We start from the raw sequence: 27,472 nt of genomic DNA, 5'->3' as shown, positions 1-27,472 counted from the left end.
GCATGGCTGTGGCTTCAAGTCTGCAGCTGGGAGGAGATCAACTTCTACTCTCCTGGGTTCTCTACCGCCTGAGTGGGGCAAACGAACCACATTGTCCCAGTGACAGCTCCAGACACCGTCAGGAAATGTACAGGTGGCACAAGCAGGACTCCCGAGATCTCTGAGCCACAGCGGTTTGGTGGATGCTCCGCAGCCTACCGAAGACTCATCTCTCCTCCTGGGAAAGCAAACATGAAGAAAATCTTCTCGTGTTCGATGTCTCAAGTGGCCGTATGTAGAGATTTCCCCTTTCTTTCCTTGTAGCTCTGTAGAAGGAAATACATGCCAAGCCTAATGCAAACGGCCCTCTCGTTTGTTCAGTATTGGGAAGGGTGCTTAGCACCCACAGAACTGGTTCCTATGGTAGAATGATTCCTTCGTATGGTTGCCAACAAGCTCCAGGTCGGCAGAGACAAGCCGAGCTGGTCCTGGTTTTACTTTCTCTATGCCCTCCCCCACTCCCCAGTGGATATATGGACCTGTAGAAACCAGATGTAAAACCAGAACTGGCTCAGCCTTCCCTCAATTACAAGGAAAAGCGATAAATACCCATCCATAAAGAAAACTTAAATACCTACGGGCAAGAGGTCAGATCTGGTTAAGAATCTCTGGAATGTATTTTAGGATTCACTTGTGTTTGCTGCTGAATGTCAGGTTTTGCTCATTCCCTTTTGGAACTGAAGAACAGAGCGTTAACTCCCAAAAGCTCATCCAGAATGGTATTGAGTTACTGCTCTGATATATATTTTTTTGTTTTGTTTTCTACTATTCAGGTGGACAAATGCAGCCGCCCCACAGCCTTAGGTTCAGAATCTCTCCAGCTAAGTTTGAGATCCTTTTAGGATGAAAGGTTTACAGTAAAGCAGCTTGACGCAGACCCTAGGTCAGGGGGTCTTCAAAGTCCCTCCTCGAGGGCCGCAATCCAGTCGGGTTTTCAGGATTTCCCCAATGAATATGCATCGAAAGCAGTGCATGCACATAGATCTCATGCATATTCATTGGGGAAATCCTGAAAACCCGACTGGATTGTGGCCCTTGAGGAGGGACTTTGAAGACCCCTACCCTAGGTTGTGGAAACTCAGCATGTCAGCTGCTCTGAGGAAGCAGCTTATTATTTTAAGAGCACTTATGCAGAAACACAAATGAAAGCAGACGAGGCCCATAAGCTCCATTGGGCTTCCAGATCCATCAGAACCTTTGCCACAAGCCTTCATTCATAATCGCCACAGGACTGGCTTCACCTTCTTTGAAATCCTGTTTTCTATCACTTCTTTCTCCTTTTGATATTTTTTAAACCTTATGAACAGGTTGGTTGGTTTCTGAGATCCACAATCACTAATTTTATCTTACTGTAGCTGCTACAAGATATTTTTTTGATAGAAGTTTTCAGGATATCCACAATGAATATTCTACGAGACAGATTTGCACACGCTACCTCCTTGGTATGGAAATCTCTCTCACACATATTAATTGTGGCTATCCTGAAAATCTGGCCTCCCTGTGAACCTTGAGGACCGGAATTGCGTAGCCCTGTCTTAGGGTTACCATGTCATCCAGATCAACCTGATGCAGTCCTGGCTTTGCTCCCAAGGCATGCAGGGAGTTGTAATTCTGATATCTCATATGAAATGGTTGCTTTCATGCAAATGGGGACCAAAGTCAGGAATGGATCAGGTGGAGTTGGGGTGACAGCAATACCCTCCCTAGGCCATAAAACTGGTTAGCAGCCCTTGGTATTTTTAAGCCAGCCATAGTAACACTTTTTTCCTACTGGTTACAATGTATTGATCACATTGTCTGCTTTGAGTTTTTTCTTCAGAAATGAGATTGAGTTCAGAGATGGGGTGACTGGAGGTGATTCTGGATCAAGGAACAGGTTGAGCTAGGTTTTCTGGTTTTATCCCATTGCCTTCATGGGCCTGTCCTGCCTGTTCATTTGATAGGAATCAGGAGTATAAATTCATAAAAGCAATAGATATAAAACCAGGACTGACTCGGTCTGTTTCGGATAACCTGGAGCAGGCCCTATTTGTTTTTTGGTATCCTGCTCAGGGATTAATGGTGCAGATGGGAGGACCTGGTTAACTGAGCATACTGGGACATTCTTGCTTCTTATAGCAGAGTCTGATATTTTAATGAGTGCTGGATGGATCCTGGGCGCTCAGCACTGCCAAATGGAAGATTTTGGTTTAATTTCTAGCTCAAGATTTCTATTCCCTGGAATGACCAGGGCTGATGTTGTTATAGGGACAATAATGCAGAGATTGTGCAATGGCGACACCTAGTGGTCATGTTGAGGGTCCAAGATTGGGATCTCTTAGAGTGAGGAAGAGATAATGGTTACTGCGGATGGGCAGACTGGATGGGCCATTCGGCCTTTATCTGCCATCACGTTTCTATAACCAGAAAGCTCTATGACATCACAATGCAGGTGTAAAGAGCCTTAGCCAATAGGGAGAGGATGAGATAGTGGATGCTGTGGATGGGCAGACTGGATGGACCATTTGGCCTTTATCTGCCATCATGTTTCTGTAGTTAATAGGATCTCCTATTGTATAGTGCACGGGAGGGGGGAGGGTGAACTTGTAGAATTTATTGAACATAGCGAACTTGGCCAGGTCCAAGTTGGACATGTACAAGTCACTTGGTTTTAGTGGGCAACATGACCACAGGGCGAGGTGGGAAAAGTGTGCTCTAAGGGCCCAGCTTGGCAATTTAGTTTTACAGGCGCTCATGTGCTGACACTTCCTGCCATGCACTGGCCTCAACACGTTTCCTCCCTTCGTTATAAGTGCAAGGTGTAGACCATCATCTTTGGACAGACTGTAATTAGGGTGGAATCCACTCTGCAAAGCGGCTTCACGCGAGGCTCCAGGTGGTGTGGTGACACACTCGTGCAGCTGCTGCCTAATTGCAAGACACACACCACGCAAGGTTCATGTCACTGATCCCTTTGCGCAAAGGTTAAGACCAGGGTGTGACATGAAAAACTGGGTGCAGTGGGAGAGTGCTTGGTGTTAAAGATACTCCAAAAATAAAGTCACCATGGTCTTCAGGCACGGGAGGTCCCTCTTTTTCCTTTAAAAAAAGAAAGGAGTCCTTCCCCCTATTGACAGATTTGTTCTGGTATTCCTCTACTAAAGCTTTTTTTCATCTTTCCACCGGCTAATGGATGCAAGTACAAAAGATATCATGACAGAAGTCTATCTTTCCGGGTTGCATTATGGGATAAAGGTTTCAAACGGCTGTTATCAAAGTCCATTTGCTACCTTCCCTACAGGAGACAATTGCTCCTACAACAAATTCACTATCAATCTGAATTATGTACTATAGCTAATCTTATGTAAACTGCATAGTTTACGGGGTTGTGGGTTCAAACCCCGCACTGCTCCTTGTGACCCTGGGCAAGTCACTTAATCCTCCATAGACCCAGGTACGTTAGATAAGATTGTGAGCCCACCAGGACAGAGAGGGAAAATGCTTGATTGTAAAAACCGCTTAGATAACCTTGATAGGCGGTATATAAAAATCCTAATAAACTTGAAACTTAATAGAACTCTCCGGTAGTTGCGATCTAGAAATACATTCTTATGTTACGTGTGTCTTTTGGCTAAATTTGGACAAATGAAGCCTTAAGCGATTTACAAAAATTATATGAAACAAAAAGGGGGAAAAAGGAGCTACATCGTTATTGAGGTCAGAGGCAATAAATACAGAAGTATTGAATCATTCAACAAATTTAAAAGTCTCGGATTGTCCTGATAGTCGCTGCGGCTTATCAACCAGAGCTAGCAAGCGTCAACGGCTGTAGTAAGCAAATATATGTCTTCAATTTAGATTTCAATTCCTGCCACACATCCCCTCCTGTACTAGTACGTAGCGCGGGTTTTAGCGGTGGCCACTGCTCCAGCGCTCATAGGAATTGCGTGAGTGTCGGAGCGGTGACCGCCGCTGGTATAGGAGGGGGATAGTTTTTGCAAACTATTGCACAAAAAGGGGGGGCTAAAAAGAAAACGATTTTAGAATTTCCGTTTTCAGATTTTGCTTTTAGCTTATGAGGATCTTCGTACAAGCGCTCCGAGTTATTTGGCTTCTTTGGCAATTCCGCACACTCCCTCACGTGTCTTACAATCTCTAAATGATTATACGTTAGTACTTCTAGGCCTTAGGCGTACAAGGTGGGGGAGAGATAAGAAATTCCGCTTTTCTCTTTTTAGTTCCTGCTGTGCTAACAGCCAACTTTTTTTTTTTTCTTGTGCTCTGAGCACTCATTTCAGGTTTTAAAGCAGCCCTTAAAACATATTTGTTCAATTTAGGCCCTATTTTACTAAGGTGCGCTAATTGATTTAGCACACGCTAAACGCGAACATAGAAACATAGAAAGATGACGGCAGAAAAGGGCTATAGCCCATCAAGTCTGCCCACTCTACTGTCCCACCCCATTAAGTCAGAGTGCTGCTCGACCCACGTAGAGATCCCACGTGGATGTCCCATTTATTCTTAAAGTCGAGCACGCTAGTGGCCTTGATCACCTGCACCGGTAGTTTGTTCCAGTGATCCACCACCCTTTCTGTAAAGAAATACTTCCTGGTGTCACCACCAAATCTCCCTCCTCTGAGTTTGAGTGGGTGCCCCCTTGTGACTGAAGGTCCCTTAGGAAAGAATATGTCGTTTTCCACCTTGACACGACCTGTGACGTACTTAAACGTCTCCATCATGTCACCCCTCTCCCTGCGCACCTCCAGAGAGTAGAGCTGCAACTTGCCCAGTCTTGCGCGTGCTAATCTGTTAGCGCACCTTAGTAAAACAGGGGGTTAGTTTTGACCACACTCACAAATGGTCATTAAAAAAGTGCTTCTTCCCATTAAGAATTTAGAAAAATTCAAACTTTCACTAATAATATAGGTTTCATTTTGTCCTTTTTCCCCTTGGTTAAATACACACGAATACTTTCAGACTCAAGGTAAATAATCCATAAATGCTTCTTATAAAGAAATTCCGAGGGATTAGAGCAAATTCACAGACTTGTAACAGAAAATATTTATATGTATAGCGCAATACCTCACAGTTCTACAACAAGATAAAAACTGAACACACGCAGCGAAGTATAAGGATATAAATACTGTAGGTCCGGGGTGTCAAAGTTCTGCCTTGAGGGCCGCAATCGTCACGTTTTCCCCAATGAATATGCATGAGATCTATTAGCATACAATGAAAGCAGTGCATGCAAATAGATCTCATTGGGGAAATCCTGAAAACCCGACTGGATTGCGTCCCTCAAGGAGGGACTTTGAGACCCCTGCTCCAGTCCATCTACACCAGGGGTGTCAAAGTCCCTCCTGGAGGGCCACAATCCAGTCGGAGGTTTTTAGGATTTCCCCCAATGAGATCTATTTGCATGCACTGCTTTCATTGTATGCTAATAGATCTCATGCATATTCATTGGGGAAATCCTGAAAACCCGACTGGATTGCGGCCCTCCAGGAGGGACTTGACACCCGTGCTGTAGGCCTTCAATGACTTCCTAAAATGTAGATGAGACAGAATCAAGAATCAAATGACTGAATTCTTTGTCCCTAATTGCGGCTTGATATGAAAACAGCCTCTGAACATATTTTTTTAAGTGTGCAGACGAAAACGGAAAGAATGCATAAGTGCGCACAGAGCATCTTAGATTGGCAAATATAAAATGATTAACAAGATAATTTGCAGTGACACCATGTAACACCTTATAACAAATGTATTCATATTTGAATACCACTCTTGGCTCAACCAGAATCAAATGCAGCAGACGATAATAAGGTGTTACATGGTCTGATTTCTTTAAAAACCAATCAGAATTATACGCCATCTATGTAGATTTTTCTGATCACCTGCATAATAAACGATATTGCAATAATCTACGATTCTCAAAATCAAAGACTGCACCAATCATCTACGTGAGGTTGAATCCAAATATGATCTAATTGTTCTCCGTTTCCATGTCCCTGTTCTGCCCTACTCAAAGAAAATTCCTTTTTCTCTCTGGTTAAATAGTTTCTTTGGCCTGTCTTGTGAAAATGTCTGCAAACTATGATCAAAGATGACAGGTCCCATCATGAATTACCACGTTGCACTGACGTTTACCCTGTCTCTAGGCAGGCTACACTGTCCTAAATTCTTCGGTGTAGGGGAAAGAGTCCTCATTCCTCAAATAAGCCTTACAAATACTTTGTTATAATGAAAACCCCTAAGCCACAAAACAGATCTCTCCAGATCCTTTTTGGATTTCAGGTCCACAGTACTAACTTTTTCTTGTTCTGTTAATGGGGGGGCGGTCCATCTACCAGGGTCAAGATAAGGAAATTGGGTCATTAGGGCATAGATAGGGGGTGGGTAAGCAGAGTGGGCAGACTTGATGGGCTGTAGCCCTTTTCTGCCGTCATCTTCTATGTTTCTATCTTGGTGGGGGCACTGGCACCCATCCCCCTCTCCTACCCCCATTCCTTACCGATCCCCCGCGCCGTGCGCCCCTTTCATTTTCTCAGCGCGAGCAGTATCATGAACTTGCTGCCCATGTCGGTGTCGGTTCTCTTTGATGTCACTTCCGTGTGCCCAGGAACTGATGTCAGAGGGAGAGCCCACATGACATGGGCAGCAAATTCGTGATGCTGGGAAAATGAAAGAGGTACAGGGGAAGGGAAGCGGGGATGGAGAAGAGGAGGGATGCTACCATCCCGAGCCCTCACTGTGTGCAGGGTCAAGAGGAAGCAGGTGGACACCATTGAAACAGAGTGGCCAGATTTACTGAGACAAGCAAAACTGACACCGGTTTCTGAATGGTTCAAATCAGGTGGAGAAATGGAACAAGTACGACCAGAAACTCTTCCAGGCGGTGGAGAAAGGAGATGCGGGGAAAGTCTCTTCCATTCTGTCCAAGAAACCAATCAAGGCGGCAAAGGTCAATCCCAAGGGGCAATCCACGTAGGTCCAGTTTTGCTACAGTGATCGCTTTTCAATATGGTGATGTATTATGTCCAAAGCATTTTACTGTAGAAAGCATCTGATTGAATTGATTTTTATTTTGCCAGAAATCTTATGTCAGTTCTAGCTTTGGAACTCTCTACATATGATTTGTTATTGACCTTTTGAGGAGTGCAGCAGGGGGAGGGTGGATCTCTCGTCAGACTAGACTGTGGCCAGAAAAGTTAGCTATGTTTGGCTTATCTAGCATTTATAGCCAAAGATCTCTAATCGGTGGTCAGAAGGCTTCTGGGGGCATATCTGGCTAGTACCAAGATGACCATGAACCTTGCTAACTGCTCTGTATAAAAGCTCTCTTAATTCATCTTTGAAGGTTCCATCTGGCTGCCTCCAGAGGTCTCTCTGAATGTCTAAATATCCTGCTGGCTCATGGTGTGGACATCAACGCGATAAATGACGATGGTAAGTCTACATCTTGAAGTGCGTGGTGTGCATTGTTTCACAGATGGCAGCAGAAGGTCGGTCTCATCACTGAGTGTGCAAACATCCTATAAAGAGAAATAAGCAATAAGCTCAAACCTTGACCTTGTACTGGATTCTCTCGTTGACCATTGACAAAGTCACTTTATCCCGTTAAGTCTCGGTATTCTCAAAAAGAACCAAGTAAGCAAGTGGAATGACAAGAGATGTTCCTTCTCCCCCTTTGAAAGCTCTCCATTGCCACCTGTCTCTGATAGCAGACCTTTTTCTTAAACTGCTCATACAAGGGCCTAAATGTGACTCTCCATTTCTAGGTCGTACAGCTCTCCATTTGGCTGCCAGCTCCTGTCAACCAGAATGTGTGAAACTTCTTCTACAGGTAAAACTGATGGATTGGGTAGAGGGCTGTAGTGGCCAAAGGGTTTTAAAACTTGGCTCGTGATTTTTCTTTTTTCTGCTGTCTTCTGGTTTAGTCTTCCACATCATAGGGGTGGGCAAGCTCAGTCTTTGAGGGCTGCGAACCAGTCAGGTTTTCAGGATGTCCCCAATGAATGTGCATGAGATCCATTTGAATACGGTAAAGACAGCGCATGCAAACAGATCTCTTGCATATTCACTGTGGAAATCCTGAAAACCTGACTGGGAATAACCTCCCTGCCCCGCTGCAGAACCTAGGCTCATTCCAATTATTCCGAAAGCATGTGAAAACCTGGCTTTTCTCCAAAACGTAAAGCTATCTATTGAAAATGTAAAGCTTGCTATCCTCTTCATAACCTCTAATTTCTTATTATGGCTTCCCTCATTTATTGAATTTACCTGTAAACTGTGCCGAGCTCTATCTTTATGGAGATGATGCGGTATACAAACTTAAGGTTTCGCTTAATTTAGTCGCAGCCCTCAAAATAATTGTAAAGGATGTTATTAGAAGGAGACCACTTCAGAATCCTGGGGTTATTGCTCGCATCTTCTTACCCAGCTATTTCTGGTTTTATTCTTAGCGTGGTGCTAATGAGGATGCAGTGGATTTCCGGAGTCGGACCCCTCTGCACTGTGCTGGTGAGTGGGAAGGGAGGCGAAGGGAGGATCTAGGGTCACCCTGAGGATTTCTGATCAGAAAAGTTAAAATGGATTTTAGGCAGCCTTAAGCTATCCAGCATCTGTAGGAGTCATAAGAACATAAGAGTTGATATACTGACTCAGACTGAAGGTCCATCAAGCCAAGTATCCTGTTCCAATGGTGGCTAACCCAGGTCCATAATCCTAAGGGGAAAAAAAACACATTTTATGCTGCTTCTCCAAGGAATAAGCAGTGGATTTCCCCAAGCCATCTTAATAATGACTTATGGAGTCATTGAACTTTTAGCAGTATAGAAGATTTCAATAAACACAAAAGTACATCAAGCCCAATATCCTGTTTCCAACAGTAAACAATCTAGGTCACAGGTACCTAGCAGGATCCCATGCTATTTGTCCTCAGGGATAAGAGTGGCTTTCTTCAGGTCCAGGAACTATTCTAAAACATTTTTTAAATCTAGCTATGCTAACTGCTTTTACCACATCCTCTGGCAACAAATTCCAGAGCACCGAGTGGAAAAATATCTTCTACAATTTGTTTTAGGTATACCTTGTCATGGTGTGTCCCCTAGTCTTTGTGCTTTTTGGTGGGTGGGGGATAAGAGGGCTGGGGAGGGATACCACTGCTCCGGATGCATCTCAACCTCACTACGCCACTGCCCGGAACAGCTCATTCTCCTACAGCCAGCAGCACCGTGCACGCATTGCCACTGCACCCCCTCGCCCCCAACGCATGAATGTAGGATACCTTGTGTTTGCATTTTCTATCTTAACACATGTTTACTGCTTGCTGTTCCCCCCTGTGCAGCCTCTTCTGGGTGTGTCTCCAGCATAATCCATCTCTGCGAGAAGGAAGAGATTTGTATCGATGCCATCGGTGATGTGAGTATTGGGGTTGTGAATCTATTCATGGCCAAAGATGGAATCTGACTGCTCTTTGCCCCCCCCCCCAAAAAAAAAAATATTTAGCGCATACAGTGAAAGAACTGTCTCAGATTAACACTAGGGTGACCTTTCTGGTTCTTAATTAGCTAGAGCTCACACGTAAGGATGTAAATAATGTCTGGAATAAAATAATACCCCCACTACACTGGAAACTCCCAAACAGCGAAAATGAAAAGAAGAATGGGAGTTTTCAGTGTACTTGGGGGGGGGAGGTTCCCCCTCCCTAGTGCTAACTGAAAGGCTTCAAAGTTGCGGGAGCGGCAGCACGCCTATTTCCTGAGGACAAATGTTGCGGCGGGATTGTCAGCGCACCAAAGTCCGGCGCGCTTTTTGACGGTGTCCCTTTTCATGTATTACACCATGATCGTCCTCCTCAAGTAGACTTAACCTCAGCAACCAGACCAGACAGAAGAATATTCCTATCCCAAATTCCTGTAGAAAGTATCTACCCTACTCAGTCTTAACCAAACTGCTACACCAACGGGGTAGAAAGATTTTCAAGCAATTCTTTGGTCCTGCAAACCTCCATCAAAAGAGTACGCCAAGTACAACAGGATCTTGAACTTGCAAACTAGCAAAAACCACAATCGGTATCCACAGCGTCCAAGTACAAAGTTCAAAAGGCCACCCTAACCCTAACCCCCAAAATACCAACTGGGACAAACTTCACACTTAAGGGTGAATCAAAGCATCCAAACTGTCCAGTCCACAATAGAAGAAACACCCACAGATAAATCTCATAGTATTCACAGTGTATCTTTTAAGGGCTCAGAACCATTAAGGTGGAGAAATCGCAATCGGGGAAGAAGCCCCTAAATGCGCCTCTCTTGGTCAATCACAGCACTTCAAAGTGGCTTTGTATTTTAATTGATAGATTTTTAAAAATTGTATAACCTTGATAGAATTGTCCTAAGTTATACACATGCACTAGCTAATATCTTGGAAAGAACTGTACAATCTACCGTAGTTTCTAGGATTACCCATTGGGACCTGGTTAGGCCTCTTTAATTTTGGGCTTACCCATGGCTCTCTTGTAGGATGGAAAGACTCCACTGATGATTGCCGCTCAGAGGAATCACCCAACTGTTTGTTCCCTTCTGCTGGAGCACGGAGCCCAGGTCAACCTCACGGACAAGGAGGGGAGGTAGGGATTTCAGAAGAGATGGCGTGAAGGGTGGGGAGTCTACAGGCTCTTCAAAGAAAGAAACTGAAGTGAAGCAGATTAATACAAGGATTTCAGGTGGTCACCAAGATTTGGGGGGTGGGGGCTACACATAAAAAAAGGACTCCTTATGTAGTTTCAAACTACGTTGCAATTGTTTCAACATTTAGGGCTCTTTTTCCTCAATGCTGGCGTTAGCGTCTAGAGCGCTAAGACCACTAACGCAGCATAGTAAAAGGAGCTCTTAGTATGACCTCTGAAAATATTAGTCCAACCTTTATTCGGAAACTCCCTTGGCAAACGCTTTGCATCATACGCCCTAATCGCAACTTTCTTCTTTTTTCTAAAATGGATCTTAATGGTCACTTCCTGAATGGTATTGTTTTAAAAACAGGGATCATCCAGCATCTTGCAGAACCGCCTGTCAATAATAATAATACTACTTTTTTTTTTTACAATAGTACATTTGTTTTTAGGTTACATAGAAATGGTAAACATCATTTTGCACCTCTTGTGCATGCAAGGAGGCATTTACAAGATAGCTTCTAAGGGTTTGGAGCATGCCTAAAAATGGGATGTAAACATAGGTGGGGCAAACCATCAGCACATGCATCTTATCAAATACTGTTAGATGCATGCATTGAGTGGCCCTTTTTGGCATGCCCACTCATGCATGGGTATGCCAATTCAGACCTGTACTAGCATTCTGATTCTGTCATAGACTTGGCATGCCTTGTGCTGCTTAGGCATAGAATTACCCCTTTCGAGTTTTATGGCCCTTTCAAGATTACTCTGTAGAGAATCTAGAGCAAAGCAGACAAAGTTTTAGACCCCATGGACCTTGGGTTTTCTATTAACCTTATCAAGTGATAACTAACTGAATGAATTACATTCCAAAAGCTGGAATCCTCTGGGCTAAATCAGGAAATTGAGAGCCAAATTTACAGACTGAGTTCAAATAATATGACACCCATTTTTGTGTTTGCATCAACTTTAAGACCAAGAAAATCCCTGCCTAAAATTGGTGCATTAGGAAATAGCTCCCAATCTACTTATACAGTGCTGTACATTTTGACATTTAATAGTCCCTGCTCGGAAGAGCTTACAATCTAACTTGGACAGACAGACATGACATATTGGGTTGGGGATGCAGAACCCAAGGAGTTGAAAGCACTCTGCAAAACAACTCTGCTTCAAATTATAATTTTGCACAGGTTAATAAGAAGGCAAGAACTTATTGCTAGGTTAAAACATGCTTAAAAGTACATTTTTGTTTTACTAAAAGATGAATCAGGAACACAGCTCATCCTTATTTGGCCTGATGGTGCCAGCAATGAGTTGCCACTGGCGTGCCATTATCATACTTGGGTACATGTGCAGTTGCTAGACATGAATCACAATATGGCTGGCCCAGAGTTATGCCCTGCTAGAATCTGAGCGTGGTGAGGTCCCTTCCTTGCACTGGCATTCAGCCTCCTCAGACTTGTCCTCTTGTGCTAGTTCTTTCTGCATTTTCCGTAGAACCGCTTTAATCCTGGCTTGTAAGAAGAACAACATCCAGGCAGCAGAGGTGCTGTTGGCCAACAATGCTAATGTCATGACCACAGACTGCAAGGGCCACAATGCTTTGTATTATGCCAGCTATTCTCATGATGATGCACTGAGGAGATTGCTCCACGAACCTTTGGGGAACTGGAAAAAAGGTACTCCTTGCTCATTATCGGGGAATACATTTGAAATCATAATTGCTGAAGAATTTGTGCCATTCCTAGGGTTACCAGACGTCCAGGAAAACCCGGAAATGGCCTCTTTTTTAGAGAACTGTCCGGGTTCACAGATGGGCTTTCCAAAATCCGGCAGTTTGTCCGGGTTTTGGAAAGCCCCGAGCTCCAGCCGCGTCTGGAGGGCCTTCAATAAGCATGCGCGGATGACGTCGGTTGCATCTGCGCATGCTGAAGGCCCTCCAGACGTGGCCTGGAGGTTGGCAAAAAAGAGATGAGACTTTTTGGGAATGGGACAGGGCTGGAGATGGAATGGGGTGGGTCTGGAAACGGAACAGGTCGGGGTCATGCATCCAGGTTTTCCCTTCCTTAAATATGGTAACCCTAGCTATTCCAGCTTTTAATTTGAGCTCACTTGGCCATGGTATGCAATCTGTTGGTGAGTGGCATCACTACCAGCTCAGGTGTCAACAACTACAACAAAAAACAGTGTCGGAAGTGAAACAGCTTTGGGAGGGAAATAGAGGACAATTAGAAGGGCAAAGGAGGGCGAAAATGGCTGACCACTGATAACTTATCAAAGAGTATGTTTCCAAGTTTATTTAACGTTTGATATACCGCATCGGCAAAAGCATCTATGTGGTTTAACTACTATGCGAAATGTAAACACCAGTATTTCGACATGTCCACTGGCCACCTATGTCACATTGCCTCATTTATAAAATATTGCTTAGCCATAAGATCCTACAGTCTTGGCTTTCTGCTTTTCTTGCTACAATTATTAGGTCCCTACTCTCCACACCGCCGGTACCTACATTAGGACATATTAAGCACAACCATATTAGGAATAAACTCTTTGGCGTGATGGGCCCAAGCCTTCAGAATGCTCTCCTAACCCACTTGACTAGAGACTACTCTATCAAAATTTCAAACCAACCTAAAGACCTTTTCTTTTTGAGGACGCCTTTGCTTAATTTCCCCTGTTTCTTTCCTATATGACAAATTGAGTTCCTATTTTCCTTTAGTAGATGATGGCACAATCCATCTGGTCTGCCCTATAAGATCAACTCATAGCATATGATGCAATATAACATATACAGCATATCCTTGATTGTAATCTGTCCTCGTCTGCCTTGCACTGGGCATATTCCCCAACTACTGGAGTTGCCATCAACACTCACTCGTCTAGCCATAATCGGGGCACAGACCCTAGAAGTCTATTCAGTTTGGGCCTTATTTCCTAATTGCTGGAGTTACTGTCTAACTACCACCAAGCTTGGTGTTGACTCCATTCTCTTCCCATAGTGGAATCCTTTGAGTTTTGTCCCACACAATTTTTTTAATTCTATTGGATGACCATTTTTGTCTTCACCACTTCCTACAAGAGGGCATTTCAGGCATCCACCATCTTCTCTGTGGAAAAAGTAATTCCTGATATTGCTCCTAAATCAGTATCCCTGCAATTTCAATTCATATCTTCTAGTTCTACCGCTTTTTTTTATATTAATACCTTTCAAATATTTAAACCTATGTATCACATTAACTCTATTCCTCCCTTCCTCTAGGGTGTATGTGTTATTTTCGGGGCTTAAAATTTTTCTTTAAATATATATTAGCAATTTGTAAACAACTCAGATAGTGCCTGATGGGTGATATAACAAGTATTAAATAAACTTGGAAATTCTGGGTGAGGTTACTGAGAGATTGCCACAGATCCCCTGTAAACATGCTTATTCATGTGGACACATGTGCCTGGCTTAAGGCCAACATTCAAAAGCACAGGAAGAGCTTCTTGCTTGTTGAAGCTTGAGAGCTTTAAGGAGGAAGAAGGTGAAAAACACGTCATTGTTTGGACCCCAAAACTAAGGTTGCTTTCCTCTTGGTGAAAAAAGAGTTGACTAACCCTGACCATGCTGTTCCCCCAGATTCTAGTGACTGAAAGAGCCACTTCTAGGGAACTTTGACATATTTTGTAACTGACATCTCTCAGTCTGCTGAGATGTTGACATTTTGTATTAAATAAATAAGATTTGTTATACCTACACCTATATCTCTAGTTCAAGATTTATTTGGAAGATGGAATGACTGGTCTACTGATATATTTAAACTGACATTTTGGAACTAGCATCAATTATGTTGGAATGATTGGGTGAAAAATTCCTTATCATATCTGTGCATCATTACAAGACTTGTGAACTTCAGTAGCACCTTAGCCGTACAAAGGCTGGGGAAACCCTCATGCACTGAGGAAATAACCATGCTCATAAAATTTTGGTTTGAAGTTATCTCAGGATAGTTAAAGCCAGGTTCTTTGAAGACAATAATGCAGATGTAGAGAAGGAGTTGGCAGATCACAGCCCCAAGCATGGTGACTCTGTGAGATCTTTCATATCCTTTGCTCCTCTTTGATTCAGTAGAGTGATGGAGTGAAGATGGGGCAGTCACCTGAGGACCAAGCCTGGAAACAGCCCTTACATAGAACCATACAAAGGGGACCTGTGGCTGGGGTACCACTTGGGGGCGTAGTGGTTAAAGCTACAGCCTTAGCACCCTGGGGTTGTGGGTTCAAACCCACGCTGCTCCTTGTGACCCTGGGTAAGTCACTTAATCCAGGTGATGCTTTTCAGGTTACAAAGATGTTGCTTCTTGATGGTTTATTTGGCTGCGCATAAGGCCCACAAAGTATAAGTCATCAATCCATGCAAGATTTTCTTTCTTATGCCTGTTAACTTCATATGTAGCTACTACATATTTTTATCATTTTACATAAATGGGAACACAACCCCCCCCACCCAATTGACCTACTCCCCAACTCTGCTCTCAAGAATGGAACAACTTAACTCATGATTTTGATTTTATTTGGATTTAGCCTACACCTTTGCATTGCTAGCTCAAGGCGAGTTAAATTCCGTTGCAATAGGATCTTAAACTAAGTTCTGAACCTGAAGTAGTGGAAGGTAAAGTACTTTGCCCAAAGTCACAAAGTATGTTGGTGGGAGAAGAGGCTTTTGAGCCCTGGGCTGTCCTAGTTCTCAGATCACTGCTCCAACCATTAGGCGCTCACCTACTCTATGATTATCTGCTTGACTGTACAGCTAGGCTTGGGATAAGAAATAGCACGTATCAATTGACTAATCCAATTTCCTAACACCAAAATTAGAACTAAATATTAATACAACCATGACTTCTGATCTTTCTTCTTGCAGAAGACCGTGATCTGAAAGCAGAAGGTAGCTCTCAGGTATGAAATCTTACACTGCAAGTCATCAACACTCAGCATTTCCTCTTCTAATTGAACTTTTCATTTGAAAACTAAGATCAGACCTAGAAGGTAAAAGAGGTGTTCTTCAGGGTTGGCAAACCCAAACCATAATTCACTAATATGTTAAACCCCCCTCCCCAGTGGCATAGCGAGGGTGAGAGACACCCCTCCCCTGCCCTTGTCTCCACCTCCCCCCTCCTTCCCCTCCCCCCGTACTGCCGTGACCAACAACTTCAACGTGCTCTCCCTCTGACATCACTTCTTGTGCGCGGCACCAGGAAATGGCTTCATCAGGAGCCGACAGGGTTGCAAGAAGCACGTTGATGTTGTTGCTCGTGGCAGTGAGCAACTAGACATATGGGGGAAGGGAAGGGGGGCAGGCTTGCAGCAGGGGGAAGAGTGGGAAGAGGCAGGGGGCAGAGAGGAGGAGGGGTGCCGGCATCCAAGGTAAACTACCGTACCCCATCTTACTATGCCACTGCCCCTCCCAGACTACAGAGCAGTAGAACCAGGGAAACTGTGGTTTCTTGTGGCTCTGGGAACCCTCCCATGGTCCCATCCCCCCATGGTCCCAGCTACAAAATAAGTATCTGTATATAATAAGTAAAATCACTTTGATAGCAATCACTAAAAGACAGTAAATCAAATCATATCCCCTTTCCTTTCACTATCTTTTAATCAAATATGAAGATTAACTTTCAGCCATCTCTCAAAATACATGCAAAAACTTGAACATGTCCGTAGTGCAGTATTTGATGGTGCTTATTGGATTTTATGTGCTTCCAGGAGATAGTTGAGGTCCTTTCTGGAGACGAAGACTGGCAGGTCCTGCCTGATGAAGAATGGAGATGGAGATATGAAGAAGAACACAGGAAAGTCTTGTACCTCCAAGCAGAACTGATGAGAAAGACACAGCAATTGGAGTCTTCTGCAGTGGAATACAGGATGGAGAAAGATCAGATTGGAGAACAACTTCTGGAGATACATGGGTCACAGCAAGGAAGGACAGGAGATCAACCAGGAGATTTATGCCACAGTTTAGAGGACAATGAATTTCTTGATCTAATAATGAAACATGAACAAAGCTCATTCTGGGGGGACGGGAGTGGAAGAGAAAAATTTGAAGAGGAGACGAGGAAGCTGGTGAAGAGGTACCAACAAGAGATAGTTCACCTTCGAGGTGAAGTGGCAGCAGCTCAGGATGAGATGGAAAGCGCACGAAAAAGGACAGAGGAACTGGAGGGCCACTTGGAAAACATGAGGGCTGTCATCTCCCAGTTTGATAAGAGGAAACGTACCCACAGCAGCATGATAGAAGAACTCCAGGAACAGATAATTGACATCACCAGTGAAAATGAGAAGCTCCAGGCACTTGTGAAAAATCTGCAAGGTGGTGTGGCAGTAGAGGCAGTAGAAGATGGAAAAATTGAAATGTCGGGGGGCATCACCATGTTGGAGCCCATGGATACCCAGGCTGTCTTAGATGATGTCATCCAAGAGTTGAAGCAATTTTTGGTGCAAATGAGAAAGGAATATGGCAACATACAATGGGGAAAACAAATCCTTTTCAAACGGCAAATGGAGGAAGTTCTGAAGAGCCATGCACAGCCAGAACTAGAAATAATGGTTAGAGAAGACTTTGAGAGAAGTGCAACATTTTTTCAGAAAACTGTGACAGACTTAGAACAGTTGTTAACTGAATTGGAGCAGAAGAATATCAGTTTGCAAGAGAAATTTAAGCAACTTCGAGAAATTAGTGGCTTAACCCAAAATGAAGAATCTATGAAAGAGAATGCATATGAGGTGTTTGACCATAGCACAGTTTCAGGAATACAAGGCTGGGAGAAGCAGCTGGGAAAACCCCAAAAGCAACCCCAAAAAGAATCTAAAGAGGTCTTGCAAGAAAATGCTGTCCTTAAAGATATAAGGAAATTGTTTCAGACATGTGCCTCTGGTATTCAGGATGAATCATCTACTAGTAAGTTGCCCGAAATAATCCAGCAAGAGGAAAAAAGCACAGGAAAAATTCAGCCATTGATGAGTACAGAACATGAATCCCTCATGGGCAGTGACAGTGTAGAAATGAAGGACACTGTGAACAAGAGGATAGCAGAGCTAGAGAAAGAGGTCCAAGACCTTGGCCTGAACCGTGCTAGACTACTGACTAAACTGAGAAACACTAGAAAGGAAAGGGACATACTGCAGGAAGACCTGAAGGCCCTCCAGCGGAGTCTGCAAACTGACTTCCTCCCAAGGAATGAAATGCAACACTTGATTGAAGACCTGGAGAAGAACTTCCTGCTTCTATCAGAGGAACTGTCCACAGAGCAGGAAGCCACAAAGAAACTAAGATCCAAACTGGAAACCCAGAGAAATAACATTCTCATGCTGAAAAAGATTGTCCCAAAAGAGATAATTCATGAAGAAAACTATAAGGAAGAAGGGAATTTCAGCACTGATATCTTAGAAGAGCTGCACTGGTACATAAACACACTGGTGAGGAAACACGATGAAGCTGTAATGAAGAAGTTAAAACTAGAAAAGGAGAACCAAAGTCTCAAGGATGATCAGAGTCAGCTTGTGTCCATCAAAGACTGCAACGAACTGCAAAGATCCATGACCAAGAAATTAGAAAAACAGGCCAGTGAAATCCAGGAGCTCAGCTGGAAGCTGTCTGAAGCCACAAAACATGCTTTAAAACTAGAAACAGAATTGACAAGCCAGAAGACAAATTACATACCCAAAGGGGAGCACCTACAGCAAGTGAGTACTCTGGACAAAGAACTCACAGAAGTGAAAGGGAGATTAGAGTCAGCCAAGGTAACAGTGGAAGAAAATTGTCAAGAAATCACAATGTTAAATTATCTACTTGATCAAGCAAGTGAAGAGATCCAAGAGATGATGTCCAGAGAAAAGAAATGTTTACAGCAACACGAGAAAGTCATAAGCTCTTTGGAAAAGGAGATCCAGAAGTTGAAAGAAGATCACGCTGAATGTATGTCCATCCTAGACCACAATGCTATGAAGACCTCTATGAGCCAAACAATAGAAACCCAAGCCAATGTAATACAGGAATTGGAGGACAAGCTGACTATAGCAATAAAGGATCAAAATTCCCAGTCGACCTTAATGACCCATAAAATATACAGACATGCTATCGAAATTCAGGAGTTTAAGCATCAGATAGCCACAGGGAATGCTCTACCACTGCAAAAAGAGTCAATCACCCAGAACACAAATTATGTGTCAAATGAGAAGCACAAAGAGCAAGTGACGGCTCTTGAGAAAGATCCCACAACGGTGAAGGAGAACTTAGATCCTGTCAGGGTAACAATCAAAGGAACGGATCCAGACATGTCAATGTTAGAGCATCAACCTGACCAAACAACAAAACAGATTAAAGAGATGACATCTACTGAAGATAAATGTATAAGTTCTTCAGAAAAAGAACTCCAGAAGTTGAAAAATGATCATGTTGAATGTGTGTCCATCCTCGATCCCAATACTGTGATCCAAACAATAGAAACCCAAGCCAAAGTGATCCAAAAACTGGAGGACAAGCTGATTGAAGCCATGAAAGATGTCCAAGAATCGCATAAAGAAATATCAATCCAGAAGATAAATTCTGAACCCAACAAGTACAAAACTGGAATCACTTTGGAGAAAGATTTTACTGAAATTCAAAAGAAATTACCATCTAGTACAGAATTTCTCGATGGGGAATGCCCAGTTATTGAAATCCAAAAGCAAAGATCTATGGAAGAGGGCTATATACAGGATCCAAAGGACTTGGTAACTCCTTTAGAAGTGGAGAATCAGAGGTCTGTAGATGAAATTCAGACCAAAGTGACCCACAGATCTACTGAAATGGAATGGCTCAAACAGAATCCATTCGAACAATTGTTGAATGCCCAAGACGCAAAGACAGATCCACTGAGACAGAAGACAAATTATGTGCTTTACGATGAGCATTTACAACGAGTAACTGCTTTAGAGGAAGTACTCACAGAAGTGACAAATGAGTTAGAATCGGACAAGACAAAACTTGATAGGCAACATCAAGAGATTGTGATGTTAAACTATCAGCTCAACCAAGCAACCAACGAGATCAAAGAGCTAAAGTCCACGGAAACAAACTGCCTTCAGTCACATAAGGATGTCAAGGATGGAAAGACCCTAGCATCAAAGCCCAAAGAGATGTATGAAGAAGATTCTTACTGGAAGGATGTGGAGAGCCCAAACAATGAAAATCAGATAAAGGAGGTAATAAACATGGAAGCTAGGCTTGAAGAGTTACAGAAAATGATAGATACTCGATGTGACAAGTTAGAAGACCTCACCACTATAAGTCAAGATAGAGAGTGGAAAGTAAGGTGGTTTCTCTTTTATAGAGATTCTGTCACACACATATATAAGAGAAAACTAGGCCACTGTGTAACATCAAAAATAGTATAATTTTACTTTTCCCAGGTGTCATAATATTCCATAAGCTGGCCTTCCTACAGCACTGAGATCAGCCATGTCTGGAAGAGCACTGTCCAAACATTACAATACACACACTGGTTTCCAGTTGTTCTTTCGTTGTGTATGATATGCGACAGCAACCCTTTTAACACAGCCAAAGCTGATCTAGGTGGTGTGATACCTACTCCTTGTCTACTGTACATATGGCTGCTTGTCACTGACTTATTGCATATCAGAAAATGTGGAGAGTGATTTGGACTAGACCACAGACATGGCACCACTTCTCAAAGAGAAGGAACCCAGCTTATTTCTGTTTGAAGATAAACAAATGTGAACCACACACATTAAAAGCATCCCTATATTTTGTATTTGCTATCTGGCCAAATGGAGGCAGAACAGCATAAATATTTCTAGAAATCCTATGCACGTTCTCTGTTTTTCTTCCCTGACTTAAATATACCCTCATGAACGCTCTCCTTTTAAAAATAGCTAAAAATACACATGATACGGCAGCAGCACATACTTTTAGCTGGATTTGATGTGAGCAATATTCAGTCAGGTTGTTTTATCCACGAAAGCTGCCTTCTCTGCATGCTTTCTCTTAAATTGTTTTAATGTGGAAATGCCTTTTACCCAGAATCCATTGGAGAAATCAGTGATTTTAGAGAACAGAGAGTCACTAATCCAAACGTTGTAGTGTTTTTGTAAATCGGTGCTATTTAACTTATTTATAAATGATCTGGAAACCGGAACTGACGAGTGAAGGGATTAAATTTGCAGATGACACTAAACTGTTCAAAGTTGATAAAATGCATGCAGACTGTGAAAAATTGCAGGCAAACCTTAGGCAATTGGAAGACTGGGCAGATGGCATTTCAGTGAGACATGTTTGACCTGTAGTGAGGTCCTTCCTTTTTTCAACCCTATCTGAATGTAGTGAAGTTTTATACCCTTATTGTTACCCTTTATTTATTTCTGTTCATGTAAAGTAGACTAGTACAGTAACCACACATACCCCCTCCTTTATTAACGCGTAGTGGGGGTTTTAGTGCCGGCAGCGGCGGTAAACTACTCTGATGCTCATAGGAATTCTGCCAGCCACTGCCGGCACTAAAACCCACGCTACACGTTAGTGAAGGGGGGGAATAGTAGATTTGTACAAAAATGGATGGAGACCGTACAAAATGTTTTGATGGGGGATTCCGAATGCAGTGGCAATTCTCTCATAGCAAATGCACCAAAGCCCTTAGGCATTGAATTGCCATGCCAGTACTCCCGACTGCAGCTTTGTATCTTCAGATTTCAGAACTACTGGACCACCTGCAGAAATGTACAGAAGAAGTTACGGATTTAAGGAATAGAAATGCATCCTTCCAGCAGCACCTAGAGGTAAGATACTTGGAGGAGCATTTTTGATAAGTTGTCCAAGTCCATATTTTGTCCAAAAAAACATCCATTGTAGATTTATTTTCTAACAGGAAAAAGTCTGGGTTTCCGTTTTGAAAATGGCTCGTAGATGGACATTTTCCAAACTGACACATCCGATTTATAAACACCAAAAAATCAGGTACAAGAACATCTGTTTGACATCATTTTGAGAGAAATGACCACACAGATGTCCCTCAGAGGGCATTCTAGGAGTCAATGAAATGAATTTTAAACAGTGGCACTCAGGTACAATTCCCACCATAACTCCTTTATTTTATATTGTGAGCCCTCCAAAAACAGAATAAACCTATTATACCTATGTGTTTAAGTCCTAGCGACTTGATGAATTACAGATCTAAAAAGAAATCGGTTTTGTTGCTAGTCCAGTAAGGTCCTCCAGCATCATCCTCATGGTTATTTTCAACATGTCCAGCCATCTGATTGCAGGTCACCCTCTTTGCCCGGTTCCTTCTCCATTCATCTCTTTCTTCTGATGGTGTGACCATTATAATCACCGTCCACCCTGCAGGTATCTCCTGTATTTCGGTACAGTAGGTAGTTTGGTGGTTTTGGAAGGCTCATGATTTCCACCACAAATGTATTTAGGTGGAGTGGGATTTAGACCTGGATCCCCTTATTCACGATCTACTGCTCTGACCACTAGGCTACTCCTGGGAGCTGCTTGCTGCTTTGTTGGGTATGACCATAATACCTGATGCTGTCGAAGCACCTGCTTTCCATTTCAGTTCTTATAGGGGTGGGAGGGGGACAGTATCCACTGGGTGGAGGAGCAGTCCAAGCCTTAATCTCTCTAGTGGCCAGCTGGCCAATCGGAGAACTATTTTGTTACTCAGATGTGATTGGAACAGGTCTAAGTGCAAATAGAAAAATATACCTAGTACCTTAAATGATGGCAGATAAAGACCCGAATGGTCCATCCAGTCTGCCCAATGTTCTTTTTTGATTTGTATGTGCCTTCCTGTTCCATTATTGCTGAAAGATATCCTGATTATGGGCCCTCCTTAGACCTGTCCAAAACACACCTCCAACATGCTCCCTTGCTATTTGGACAAACTCAGTGGAAAATGTCCAAATTCTGTCCTTTTGAAAATTGCTATTTAGGTTTTTCGGCATGTGGTTGTTGTTGTGGCCATTTTGGAGATGTCTACCTACTTTGAAAATGAGCTCCGTACTCCATTATCTCGGTGTCCACTAGAGTGAAATATATTGGTTGGATTACATTTATGTGAAAAATTTAAAAAGTTACAGAAATTAACCTTTTCCCAGAAATGGACACGTGGAGTAGCATAATAAAAAAAATAACGTTGAATAACGTTTTGGGCCTTAGTCGTTAGTCACCCAAAGTCAGAAATGTCCAAAGTCTATTCTCGAAAAATGTATCCAAAATATTTTTTTTGGGGGGAGAATCGTCTACTTCTACGTCAAAGTCAAAAACACCTAGAACAAGACCTTTTGGTTGTGGTAGGGACCAGCAAAGTGATGGACTGGACTCCCAGACATGGCAACACAGTAGTGGGGCACCTTACAGGGCAACTCTGTGAACTTCACAAAAAAGGGCGCCACATAAACATCTCACCGCAACTCCCTTGCAGGTCATGGTGAGCCCTCCAAAACACACTATGTCCACCTGTATACTCACCTGTCTACCCAGATGCCACCTATATGGTAGTACAGTAAGGTTTTGGGGAGTTTTGGGGAGTGTACATGTTTCACCATGAATACAGTGGTTAGAGTGGCTTATGGGCCTGGGTCCTCCTCTCTATGGTTCACTAGCCCACCCCCCAGACTACATAAGCCACCTCTGTGCAGCTTTCTTCAGGGTATACAGAAGAAAGTCATAGCATGATGGCTGAAATGTCGGTTCTTTCTACACAGACACGGCGATACCCAGAAATCTGCTACACTCTATAATTTATGTTTAGCAGATGAATATTGCTCCTTAACAATATAAGATTCACAGCTTAAGGAGTGCTGTCCCCAGAATGCCCCAAATCCAGGGGGGGGGGAGTGTTGGATGAATGATTTTGACAGTATAGTGATTTTATATGGACAAAATTATCTATTGAAAGGGCCTTGCTTTGGAAAAAAACCCACATTTCATCGGACTCACTGCCGATCACATAAGTGCTTCTGAATATGATGCTGAAGTATTTGATGAGGGAAGAAACTGGCTGCAGATCACTGTTCACAGCTTTTTCATACTGCATTCCAATATGAGGATGTAAGCATAATTCCAAATTTTAATACATTATTTCTCTTTCTAGGAGACCCAGAAGCAGCATCAAAACACTGTCTCTATCTACCGAGTCCATCTGCTAAACGCAGCCCAGGTACCAGCACAGAAACTCTTATCGAGGGACAGTGGTGTAGTAAGAGGGGGGCGGACTGCCCCGGGTGCCATGCTGATGGGAGCGCAAGCACCCCCTTCCTCTCTGCCCCCCCTTTCCTTCCCAATACTTCTAGCTTAAGTTGTATTTTGCGGGCTGTGACAGTCAACAAACGTGCTCCTTGCAACCTCATTGGCTCTCCCGCTGATGTAGTTTCTGGGTGCTGCGCATAGGAAGTACGGTAATGTCAGCGGGAGAAGCATATTGTTGACCGTCACGGCCTGTGAACTACGACTTCAACTAGACGGTACGGGGGGGGGGGGGGGGAATCAGGGAAAAAGCAAGGGCATAGGGAGGGGCACAATTACATTACATTAGTGACTTCTATTCCGCCTGTACCTCTCACCTTCGCTATGCCACTGTCGGGAGATACTGGAAATGCACTATTTAAGGGAAGAAAGTCCAAGAGCCCTACAAAAATAAGAAGTCACTTAGGGTCACACAGTAAGTATTAGTGGTAGGATTTTACAGAGATGAGGAATTTGACTTTTAGGATTGCACAAAATGATACCCTCAGAAATAAATCTTCCAACCCCTCCCCTGATCTGTGCAGTAATAGTTTTGGGGCTGATATTCAAAGCGATCTAGCTGGTCGTTAACTGGTTAAGAACATAAGAATAGCCTTACTGGGTCAGACCTAAGGTCCATCTAGCCCATATCCCATCTTCACAGTGGCCAATCCAGGTCACAAGTATGTGGCAAAAACCCAAATAATAGCAACATTCCATACAGAATCCCAAAGAGTAGCAACATTCCATATAGACTCAACTATAAGCCAAGATTTTGGGGCCATAAAATGGTCCAAAAATGAGGGTCTTGGCTTATATTTGGATCAGTGCCCACCATCCCCCCCCTCTTGGTCCTGTTGCAGGCCTCTGCTGGGCCTGCTGTAAGACCTGGTGGGCTGAAACAGGAGGAATCCCTCCTACCTCCTGTCCCGGCTGCCTGTGCCTTCCTCTAGTCCCTCCCGCCTCTCTCATATACCAGCAGTGAACCAGAGCAGAAGCGGCCCTCACACTCTCCTGCCCCGTGGAGAGCCACTAGTGATTGGCTGCCACGAGTTTCTGGTAGGGCAGGAAGGGAAGGGGGACAGGGTGCAGAGCCAGGGAGGGAGGGGAGCTGGGTGAAGAGCCTGGCAGGGCAGGGAAGGGACGGAAGGGGGCTGGCGGCAGAGCCTGGTAGGGCAGGGAAGGGAATGGGACTGGGTGCAGGGTGAATATTAACCCCCGGGGGGGAGGAAAAAGGCTACCTCTGTTTATATTTGGATCAGCTTATATTTGAGTATATATGGTAACCGGATATTCAAAGCCAAAGCTTGAAGAGGGCCTGGCTTTGAATATCAGGGAATAACTCCATCAACAGTGAGCAAAATGCTCACCAGTACCAGCTGAATATCAGACCAAATCTATTTTTTCCTATCTAAAGTGGAATGGCCAGAATTATAAACAGGTTGTTTGTTTTTCTTCCATAGGGATTTATGGATGGAGAGGTCTACTCTACCCTATCTGGCATCCTTCAGATCCAGAGTCAGATGGTCTGTTGAACCTGGCATGACAATGAATAAACTAACCTTCTCCCCAACAGTAACAGGGGGAGGAATTGGAGAAATGGCAATTCTAATGATGACTGGAGCAATTAAGGCTATTTTGGTTCTCTGGTTTCTCGCCTACTCTCCTGCACAGAGGCTGCCCAGCTGTTCATCGATGTATTCCTGAACATCAGATCCACCTCAGCAATTAACCCTAGACTTTAGCTCAGGTGGCAGTCCTCCTGCATCCAGGCAACACAAAAAAGACTGACAGAAAACCATACTTGTGAAAAGTAAGCCAAATGCTCACAAACGTACTGTACTGCCTGTTCACAAGTAATATTTGTAATTTTTTTTTTTGAATTTTTGAGAAGGCTTTTACAAGTTTACACAAGTTGTTTGTAGTCGTAGAGGGAGTTTAAATGGACATGAGACCATGAAAAGATGCTGCCTACAGCTACTCACTATTTAGATTAAGTATAATACTCCAGGTGCCCATTAGAGGACAGTATGACTTTACATCGAATGTGAATTTTAAAGATACTTTTAACAATGAGGGCGGAAGGAAAAACCTTTTGGCCTCATTAGTGCACGGAAGGGAAGTTGGAACCAAAACATCCACTGTAGCCACAGTCTGGTAACTAAAAAAGTGTATAGCTCCAGGCAACGTTTCAAATATTGCTCTTGAACATATGATAATATAAGCTCTCAAAGTGCTCAGAGAAGTAGCTGTAACTTGTGAGACCAATGGTCAGTGACTCAGTTCTCAATCATTGCACTTCCAATAACAAATAATTATGAATGCACATCTCTTATAATAGCAAAAAAAAACAAAACAAAAAAACTCTTAATAAATAAGCACTTAACTGGCAATTCTCTTCTTAATATCAAGTTGTCAGTCACGTTACGGTGCCGTTCGCAGGATTGTGGCTCCTGTTAAAGGTGGATGCTGGTAATAGAGACTAGAGTTTTAAAGGCCTACATTACCAGTGCCTACCTTTTGACGGAGAATCACGCCTCACGGTGCCTAAGGTAATTTCCGGCCTAAACCACCATAGATGTGATTCTGGCCCCCTTTTTGTAGGCGCCTACATTTTTAAAATGAGATTTTAATTGGTTTTTAGGCAGCGCAGTCAATTAGTGTGCGTCTTTGAACATCTTGATTCATTCTCCCGTGATTTCGTGCATTGACTATTGTAATGCCTTTTATAAAGGCATAACTAAAAAAGAAATAAGAAGACTCCAGATAATACAGAACACCGCTGTAAAGATTACACTTCTCCCTCCGTATTCGCTGTGATAGGGGATTAACAGAACCGCAAATACAGAAAAACCGCAAATAACTTTTTCCTATGTTATTAAAAACCCTCGTGAATATGGTGAAACCGCGAATAACATGGTGGGAGACCTGGCCTGTTCCTGAAGGAGAGGCAAAACACGATGAACAAAGTGCTGGGAATCAGCGATTTCTCTATGCAAGCTGATGTAATTTGGGGGGGAGGAGCCAGCAAGCAAGAAACCGCGAATACTGAAACCGTGAATACGGAGGGAGAAGTGTATATTCAATGCAAAGAAATCTGACCATGTTACTCCCCTTTTGCAAGAAGCTCACTGGTTACCAGTGGAACATAGAATCACTTATAAAATTCTTCTATTAACATTCAAGACCAGGCAAAACAATCAACCCAAATTTATCGATAATCTTCGTACTCCTTATAATCCTTCTAGGACTCTAAAATCAACAGCCAATAACCTTTTTTCTATTCCGTCACTGAAGTATATAGATACTTCTCTGTTACTGCCCCTTCTCTTTGGAATAGTATCCCAAATTATTTACGCGAAGAATCAATTCTTAATAATTTTAAGATGAAGCTAAAGACATTTTTTTTTCTGGATGCTTTCGAGACCTAACTGTCCTTTTAAGGACAATTGAGATCAAACATTATTGTGTTCTACGTTATTTATAGCAGCCCCTCCTATTGTTTTTTCCCTAATTGT

General features: G+C 43.1%; 1 protein-coding gene across 1 annotated transcript; it reads left to right on the top strand.

The window, feature by feature from the left end:
* On the top strand, window positions 1-26,860 carry ANKRD35 (ankyrin repeat domain 35). The gene is made up of 13 exons (XM_033925434.1): window positions 1-270; window positions 6,872-7,002; window positions 7,376-7,464; window positions 7,797-7,861; window positions 8,481-8,538; window positions 9,365-9,438; window positions 10,539-10,645; window positions 12,185-12,366; window positions 15,591-15,625; window positions 16,433-19,909; window positions 21,410-21,499; window positions 23,824-23,889; window positions 25,418-26,860. The coding sequence occupies exons 1-13, from the start codon at window positions 232-234 to the stop codon at window positions 25,487-25,489; spliced, it is 4,485 nt and encodes a 1,494-aa protein (XP_033781325.1). The 5' UTR covers window positions 1-231; the 3' UTR covers window positions 25,490-26,860.
* The last annotated feature ends 612 nt before the right edge of the window (window positions 26,861-27,472 follow it).

This window comes from Geotrypetes seraphini, chromosome 16 (assembly GCF_902459505.1).
Source record: "Geotrypetes seraphini chromosome 16, aGeoSer1.1, whole genome shotgun sequence".
NCBI lineage: Eukaryota > Metazoa > Chordata > Amphibia > Gymnophiona > Dermophiidae > Geotrypetes > Geotrypetes seraphini.
The sequence above is the reverse complement of the archived record's forward strand: the minus strand, read 5'-3'. Positions and strand labels throughout refer to the sequence as shown.

Bases quoted from the DNA above. Each gene is read 5' to 3' on its own strand.
- ANKRD35 (XM_033925434.1), top strand. From the start codon at position 232: ATGAAGAAAATCTTCTCGTGTTCGATGTCTCAAGTGGCC. The intron at 7,862-8,480 runs GTAAAACTGATG...TTTTATTCTTAG, and splicing joins GTGTGAAACTTCTTCTACAG to CGTGGTGCTAATGAGGATGC. The intron at 15,626-16,432 runs GTATGAAATCTT...ATGTGCTTCCAG, and splicing joins AAGCAGAAGGTAGCTCTCAG to GAGATAGTTGAGGTCCTTTC.